The sequence below is a fragment of the Lynx rufus genome, unplaced genomic scaffold, assembly GCF_022079265.1.
Source record: "Lynx rufus isolate CCGP_SWC_20201006 ecotype Redwood Valley unplaced genomic scaffold, mLynRuf1.p SCAF_2, whole genome shotgun sequence".
Classification (NCBI taxonomy): domain Eukaryota; kingdom Metazoa; phylum Chordata; class Mammalia; order Carnivora; family Felidae; genus Lynx; species Lynx rufus.
Genome location: NW_025814834.1, coordinates 182,331,596 through 182,340,303, shown reverse-complemented (window position 1 = coordinate 182,340,303; position 8,708 = coordinate 182,331,596). Strand labels below are relative to the sequence as shown.

General features: G+C 57.2%; 1 protein-coding gene across 1 annotated transcript; it reads right to left on the bottom strand.

Annotated features, from left to right (window-relative positions):
• Positions 1–1,414: 1,414 nt before the first annotated feature.
• DMRTA2 (DMRT like family A2) lies at positions 1,415–4,267 on the bottom strand. The gene is made up of 2 exons (XM_047082959.1): positions 3,712–4,267; positions 1,415–2,466 (listed from the first exon to the last, which is right to left on the bottom strand). The coding sequence occupies exons 1-2, from the start codon at positions 4,265–4,267 to the stop codon at positions 1,415–1,417; spliced, it is 1,608 nt and encodes a 535-aa protein (XP_046938915.1).
• Positions 4,268–8,708: the final 4,441 nt, after the last annotated feature.

Genomic DNA, 8,708 nt, shown 5'->3' with positions numbered 1-8,708 from the left:
CCAGCGATCCGAGGATCCAGGGCACTGGCAAGACGACCCGCCGCTCCCGCGCGCCCAAAACAGGAGTGGGAAGGACGCAGGGTCCCCGACGCGTAGCGGGCGCCGCTCCTCGCGGGGTTCCGAGTCGCGCGTCACTCCCGTCGGCGGGGCCTTTCCCTGCGCCACGGAAAGTTTTCCGGCTCCGCACCCCCCGGGGGCGGACACCAGCCAGCCTTAAGTCAAGCTGGCACCGCGGGGCCCGAGCGGGAAATCAAGACCTTTTCAATGTGGCCGCCCGAGGAGCGGGACGGGATTCGGTGCTGTTTTCTTAGAAAATAACATTTATTTCTAGCTCATGTCTATGCAAAGGAAAGCACAAAGTGAGCCATTCTCTGCAGCAGCGTTTCCCGCTGCTGTCCCTTCGGTCGGGCTTTTGGCGAGTCCCGGGAGGCGGGGATGCGCCCTCGGGCGGGCGGTTCTGGCTCAGTCACTAGTCGCTCTGTTCCTGCTTCAGTGCGCACCTTGACCACTCCTTAGGGAGAGATCGGCCGCAAGCAAGAGGGGCGGGTGGGCAGGATTTGTCCCGAGTTCACAATATATTTAATCTATAAAACCTGATAAGTACAATGCGCGCATAGTCTACTTCTTTCCATTTTGTCCTTTTTTTGCTTGTTTCTGAATATTTTTCACGTTAATACCGAGGTCACCTACAGATTACAATTAATAACTTAGAATTCCATTTTATAACATTATACACTGGCTTGTATATATATATGTATAGATTATATATAGATTTATACATATATAAAAACTCACACTGCACCAAGGAAACCCATGCTTATCGGCATAAGCAACAAAGAGAGCGACAAATACCGCAACGAGGAAAGTGCACCTTAGAACTTGTTTCCTTTTTTTTTTTTACAATTGATATCGATATATATATGTGTGTCCCAAAGACTCGACTCAGTGCCAAGAGATTTATACATCCTAAATTTATATTTGTTAGAGCGAATAATTTTTTAAAAATTTAATAAGGAGAGGGAGACACAGAAGACAGACTCTCGGACTATCCTGCCATCCACTGGAGAGCGGGCGGGCGGGACGAGCACAGCAAAAGGAGAGGCAGGAGCGTGTGTGGCGGCCTCAGCCTCTGAATTCTCAAGAATTCCCCGCCTTTCGAAGAGCTGATAGAGCCTTGAGAAGGGGTTTAGAGGACGAGGGTCAGGGCCACGCACCCCCTCGAAGAACACCTGTATCTGTAGTTGCTCCCTTTTGCTCAGCTCTCCACCCTTCCAAAACAAAACTGAAAATCACCTTTGAGCGAGAGGACCCGAGCCGGGGCGCAGAAGGCGCAACGGGTGAAGAGGGACCCGCGGCCCGCGGGATCAAGGCTGGGGTCCCCGTTTGGGGGCCGCCCGGATGCCGGACCCCCGGCCTACTGCTTCTCTGGGGCGCCGTTGACCATAGGCCCGTACAGGCCGCCGCCGTAGGTGGGTTCCTTGTGCACCGCAGCGGCGGCGGCCGAGCGGTCGCGCATGAGGTCGCTGAAGGCGTAGTCCATGGGCGGGCGGAAGCCGAGTGTGGGTACTAGACCCGCGGTCGAGTAGGGAGCCATGAAGGCCAGGCCACGGCTGTGCGCCGCTGCCGCCGAATAGGCCAGGCGCAGGGGGCTGAGGCCGAGCGGCGCGCCCAGTGGGTAGGCGCCGGCGTCGGCGCCGAAGTGACTAGCGTTGGGCTGCAGTGGCGAGAAGGCCGAGCGGCTGCTCAGCGAGCCCAGCGCCCCAGGCGCCATGGCGCCGGCCAGCAAAGGTCTATGGTGCGGAGGGGCAGCGGGGCCGGCCTGCAGCGGCGCGGGCAGCCCCGGCCCCCCGGCAGCGGCGGCATCAACGCGGCCCGGCCACGCGTCTTCCGCAGCTGCTACCGCACCCACCGCGGCCTTATCAGGAGGCGCGGCGGGGCCAAGGCCGGCCGCCAGACCCCCGCGGTGGTGGTTCAGCACCTGCTCGATGGCCTGCACCACGTCGCCGCCGCAACCCTGCAACACCAGCTCCAGGACGCCTCGCCGGTGGCCCGGGAAGACGCGCGTCAAGATGTCCAGCGGCGTCCGCTGCCGTGGACCCGGGCCCCCGCCCAGCCCTGGGGCGGGAGCGGCCTCTGCCTCTTCTTTGTCGGCCTCGGAACCAGATTCGGAGCCCAAAGGGCTGGCGGAGCCCGGGCTGTCCTCCTCGCCACCGCCTCCCGGGCCTGCGCTGCCCGGGCAGCTCCCACCTGCCTCCTTGGAGGCCCGGGCCAGGGGCGACCCGGAAAAGGACTCCCCGTCGCCGTTCTCAGAGCCCGAGCCCGGCCGCACCTCCGGAGAAGAAGTCCCGGGACCCGAGTCTGCGCCGTCGGGTGATAAGGGCTTCCCCGGTGGCGGCTGCGGGCTGCCTGGGCGGCCGGTCTGAAGCAGCGTCTTGGGGAACAGGTCAAACTTCTGCAACTTGGCCTCTAGGAAGGGAGAAAAGGGTATATGAGGAGTGATTAGGAGCCGGGAGGCGACGGCACCCTCAGTACATTATCCCTTTGGACCCAGTTTCCTCTCTCTCTGAACCCGACGACCTTCATTCACTGGGCTCCAGTGCCTCTTTCTTTTTTCTCCAGTATTCCTTAATCTCTGAGCCCCTACAGTTTTGTCTCACTTCCCCTACCCCTAGGGTGCACTCTTTTGTATGTACCCAGGACCCTAACCACTTGGGCCCTGTAAATTCAATGTCCAGTTCCCCTTTCCACATCTGTGCCCCAACACTTCCACCTTTATTCTCCTTCCTATCTTTGCCTTGACCTGGAGAAGTGGCCTGGCCCAGGAGACAATATAACTTCCACCTATAGAGACCCCACTCCACATCCATCGTTCCAAGAGCAAACTCTGCCCTGGGTGCCCTCTGGCCTTGGGCAACATAGCTTGTAATGGAAGGCACCTTGGGTATCTAAGAGATCTCAAGCCTTTCTACAGGTAAAAATAGAGCCCCTATTTCTAATCCACCCTTTCCAAAATTAAAACCTAAGAACTTCTTCACTGCCAAGCTGGGGTCTCAGAAGGCCCCCCAATGGCCCCAGACTTAATTCCTCCCTCCCTAGAAAAAGGCGAGATGTTCTTGAAGAAGAGGGTGGGGCCAGACTGGGAGTAGTGGGGGGGGGGGGAAGAGTGGGGATCCAGGGAAGCGAGAGAGTTCCTGCTCGAAGGAAACCAGGACAGGTGGGGAAAGAAGCTAGAAAGAAGGAGCAGGCGCAGCATGCGGTTGTCCGGGGAGCATTAGGAACTTGAGAAAAGGAATCAGAGGGGGAAAAGGAAGGGGGTGTCTTCAATACCTAGAGAAAGCCGTGCGGGGAGACGAAGGAAGACTGGGAGAGGGCCAGATTTCTGAAGAAAGTTGGGAAGGAGCAGAGGAACCGCGGCGCGTGAAGAGCAGAACCAAGGTTAAATATGAGACGCGCGGATTTCCGCGCGGATTTCCGAGCAAAGTGAGCAAGGAAACTGGGACCTGGCTGCATTGGGGTAGAGGAGATAAGATTACAGGGTCTAAATTTGGCCCCGCAGTGAAAAAAGGGCCTGGGTGCGCGGTGAACTCTAGCAGTCGGGCATTTAGAAAAGGGGATTCCACTCTTTCAGTACCAAGACAAGTAAGTCTCTGGGCCACGTCCCCTGGGGCCCGGTCCCTGCTTCCCATCCTCCCCACCCTGCCGCGCGCTCACCTGAGCTCCCCGAGCCCGCAGTGCCGCCTCCGGTCCCTGTGGGCGCTCCTGCTCCCGGCCCCGCGCCGTCGGCGGCGCACACGGAGCCGAAGACCTCGTAGGCAGGTCGCGGCGGGATAATGCCGTTGGCGGCGGCCAGCGCTAGGCCCTCGGCAGTGCCGTAGAGCAGCTGTAGCTCGCGCGCCTCGTTCTCCTCCTGCGCCTGTTGCCTGCGCAGCGCCACCTGCGCCGCCATGACGCGCTGGCGCTCCGCGATGAGCGTGCACTTGGCGCACAGGCAGTCCTTCCAGCGGCAGTAGCGCTTGTGGCCCTTGAGCGCCGACACCACGCCGTGGTTGCGGCAGCGCGCGCACTTGGGGGTCCGCGGGTACTTCTCCGCCGCCCGCAACAACAGCGGCGGCGCTCGTAGCAAGCCGCCCGCCACGCTCACCGGTAGCGACGCGGCCGCAGCCGCCGCCGCTGCCACCGACGCCACCGACGCCACGGGCGGCCCCGTCGCTGTCGCCGCCGCCGTCGCTGCGCCGGGCACGCTAGGCAGCTCAGAGCGCAGCTCCATGGCAGGACCTGGCGTAGAAGACCGTGGGAAGAAGGAAGAGACTTGTGGTGAGGAGCGCACGGTGTGCTAAGGTACAGCGTACCCACGAAGAAATCAGGCTTAGGGAGGGAAATTTCGGTCGCGGAAGTTTGGCTAGTGGTGCCAAATTGCCGGGAGGAGGTGCCTTCTGATCCCCCTTGTAAGGCTGAGTTCCCCCACCCCACCCCCACCAAGGCTCTTCTTATATCTGATTTATGCGCTGGGTCTAAGATTTCGTTTGACTCAGTGGTTCCGCTGGAAAATAAAAATAAAAAGACACAAAGTTTGAAAAGTTATTGGTTCAGGTGGATATAACGAGGGTATGAAAAGTAAAATATTATTTCCCAAAGTTTAGCTTAATTGGAGTGAGACAGGTAGAGAGAAATATTTGTTTGATGGGACTCGGACTAGAGAGAAAAATTTTGATCCAACAGTTAGACCGATACCAAGAGCAAAACAGGAAAACCGAGGCGAAATGCAGTTTTGTGGAAAGGTGAAAAAGAGAGAGCTATCAGAGCATACAAAGCATGGAGTTCAGCTGGCTGGGTCTGAAGGTTTTGGTGAGAGCAGGAGAGTTAGAAAAATCAAGAACAGAAAGAACGGCTCGAGGAAATAGAGTGAAGGCTAGCAAAACAAATATTTTAAAAGCAAAGTTAGGCGCGGGGGGAGGGGCAGGGACCCGTGGAAATGTGGGGGCTACAAGTTTCATGAAGCGGGGCCTCCAGGGAGTGGGAGAGAAAAATGAGTGTGGAAATGAATTTGGGAGGCGTGGGGGGGGGTGGGTTAAAGAGGAAATTAAGCCGAAGAAACTTTGGAAAAGCAAACCCAGCCTCAAGGTTAGCTTGAGGGGTGAGGAAAACAACACCAAAACAACAGCTGATACGGGTGTCTGGGTCCCAGGGTTCACTCAGGAGAGAAAGGTGTGCAAGAGAGGGAAAAACAAACAAACCCTTCAGGTAAAAGTTGTGGGTGGGGGTGGAGTAAAACCTGTGGCACAATTTTTAGTCTTGTAGCCTGGGAGAGTAGTCGAGAAGGAAAAAGTATCTTGCGAAAAGTTAGGTATTACAGGAGGGTGATCTTTTCTCTGACCATCTCACACTGCCTTCAAGATCCTCTCCTCCAGTTTAGGGACAGAATCGTCAGACACATGCTCCCCATCCTGGGATCTCTGCGGGACCTTACTCGAGTGCAGATTCTCGAGCTCTGGTCTCAGAATCGGGATCCTGTGACTTGGATAGCCCAGGAGACAGCACCGAGGCAGAGGAGTCGCCTCTGGAACTGGCTATAGGCTAACAACGGAGTCTCACCTGAGCTGCGGACCTAGAAGGCCTAAGCAGGCCCAGCCCCGAGCTTCTGCCCTGTCTCTTCTGGGTCCCCGTATTCCCGGGTCCCCGCCAGAGCCCGGAACCGAATCCTCCTGTTCCCGCCCCAGTATCCTAGATCCCTTCCCTAGCTGAGCGGCCTCTTCCCTCAGGCCCCTGGGGCCGCTAAGTCCCTAAGGCCGGCGTGGCCCGGGCCTTGTCAACAGGGACGGTAGACCAGGCCGCCTCCACCTGCCCTCCCTGCGCCCCTCAACTACCTGCCTTGGGCTCGGGGATCCTCCTCCTCCGCTGGCGCTTCTCGCACCTCCCAGCTCCGCTCGCGATGCAGGCGCTCTTGGCCTCTTCCCCTTGCCCCCTGGTCCCTTATCTGACCACGTCACCCTCCTTCGGTCACCATGTCCGAACTTCCGGACCCCCTCGGAACGCTGCGCAGTCCAACGCTTCCGTCGGAAATCCGAGCCGGGGGACTGGTTAGGGACCGGCTGGCTGGAACCCGCGACCCGGCCCTCGCCGCGCGGCGTCCCCTCGCGGAGCGCGCGGGACGCTGCGCACAGCCGCGCCCCAGTTGCCCGGCGCTGCCAGACTCTCAATGAGCCGCTCGCCCGCTCTATTGTTGCTCCTTAGGGCTCCATTAGACAGAATTGGACAACAATGTGGCGCCTGCCATTGGCCAGAGGAGGCAGACAGCGCTCTGATTGGCCGGGCCCGCGCCCGGGGAGCCCCGCATTCTACTGTGTCCGAAAGATTCGAAACTCCAAAAGCTCCACAGAGTGCCTCCGGGAGGGGAGGGGCGCGCCGGGGAAGGAGTGGAAAAAAGTAGGCTAGGAGGAGCGTTGAAAATATCGTGACAAGTAGTTTCCGTGCGCCCGAGAGCGTGTGAATTGCGCCTAATTACCGTGTCCGGTGCGCCTCTACGTAGCCGTGTGTAACCCCTCGGCTTCTAGGACGCGGGCTCCGCTGCGCGGCTCTCAGAGGCCCCGGGCGCTTGGCAAGGCCGAGTTTCCCAAGTGGCCCTGGTGGCCGGGGGCGGGATAGGGGCAGGTGACAATTCAATTACCGCGGTCGGGGTGGGGTGGAACGGGGACGCAGGGGTGGGGAAAGGAGAGGGCATATAGCATAAATGCCAAGACGATTTTTCCTGCCTCCTTCCGGCTCTGTTCTACCAAGTCCATTGCGTTTGGGGTAGTTGGGAGCTGTTTTGTATTTTTCACTTGCCGCCTTTAAAACACAGATCCTTTATTTTAAAATTCCTGGTACGATAGGCATCAAAAAAGGGTAAGTATGGTTTATGAGGATTTCTGTTGTTAAAGAGGAGACGGGAGAGAATTGAGATGACGCTTCCCGTCGGAGCCTTCCAGTTCCCTTGCGCTTCCTTTCCCAACCCTTAATTCCATTCCTCTTCCTCCTCTTGTTCTTTCCTTTCCTCACTTCTGCAGCATCTTGATTTCCTTTAGGTGGTGGTGGGATTCTTTTTGTCACTGTTGTTTCAAATTAACAAAAAGTTTAATTTCCTTTTTTTAAACGAAAGTAAAACGTGCCCTCTCTGTCTCCCTAGATCCTCTTGAACGCAGGACGCGCATCGGTCAGTCTGTCCTTCCCGGCCTGAGACAAGGTCGCCACGGACCCCCAGGAGTAGTTTTAACTTTCACCTTCCACTCCCGTACTGACGTCACGGCCCTGAGGAACAGCTCGATCTGCAGAGGAGGTAACAGGTTTTGGATTTTGTTTCCCTTTTGAATGGCAACATCTGGAATTAATACCGCGGTTTTCGGGCAGGATCACCTTGGGTTACTCTGTGATTCTCTGTGCCCTTTCTTTCTGTCTTTTCCTCGGTCCAGTGTTCTCTCTCATTTTTACTCCACTTTTCTCTTTCCTTCAGAGTAAAGAAAATTTGTTTAATTAATAGAAAAAACGAGCTTTCACGTTGTTCTCCCTCCACTCCCGATCATGCGTTTCTGTGATGTTCTTTAGAACTTCCAGGGCCATGAGGTTCAGCCCGCGCAGCCTGGGTCGCGGAGGTCCTGGGCGCGTAGACTCAGTGTCCTGCCCCTGGCCTAGGAACGCACCCCTTTCCACCTGGCACAACTCGTGGGCTGCGACCCGCCAGCCCAACCTCTCTGACGCGAGGCGCTTGCGACTGGGGGAGGAAGGCAAGAAAAGTGGGGCCCCACCCCATTTCACCCAGTCTCAAAGGGAGGTTCCTAGGATGCTGTCCGGGATGGCCAGGCTGAGGGAAGGAGAGGGAGAGGGAAGAAGGTGGTGTGCGGAAGAGCCGGGCAGAGAGCTTCCAGAAAGCTGACCAGGCCCTCGGGCAAGTGCCCTCCCACCCTGACAGAGTCTGTGATGGTAACATAAACCAGACCCTTTGCTCCTAACAAATTCCACTAGCTGGAGCCTGAGAATATGTTTGGGAGAGAGCAAGGGGTCAGCTCCACCTCGTTTCCTGCATGGAGTCACGTAAGGGAATGAATCTGGGATACTATGTCCTGCAGGAGTGGAAGACCCAGACCCCACCTTAGAACACCTTGACATTACAAGGTTAAGGAAATCTCTCTGTTAGCTGCACTCTGGCAGGAGGACATGTGGGAGAGGGGGAGGACTGCGACTGAATCCTGCACCAGGGTGTCTGGTGTCTTCTCCCAGAGCTACCTTGGACAAAGTTTTTCAGAAATTATTTTAAACCCTAAATGAATTGAACTATAGGAGTAAGCCTAGCTTTTGGAGAGCGGTGGCCCAGATACTCCTCTTTTTGCTTGAGGCCAGGCCACTGTGTCCTCAACTTCAGTTCAGTGAACCTGGGGGAGCCAAGGGTCCAGCCACAAGGACTTGGGAACCCCACGCTCTCCCACTAGAGTGTGAGGAACCCCATTTCCTTAGGAGGCAGAGTCCACATCCTGGAACCCCGCCTAACCAGAGGGAATCTGCTCACCCCTAGAGCAGGCTCCTCTTTCCTTGCCTTCATCACTCAACAGGTCTGGGACCTACAGCCTTTCTTCTGATACACCTGAGATTGGGGTGCTCATGTGAGTGAATGTGTCATGAATGGAGGGAGGCAGAGTCATCTTAGGCAGAGGTCATTGCACTCATACCTCTACAGGCCA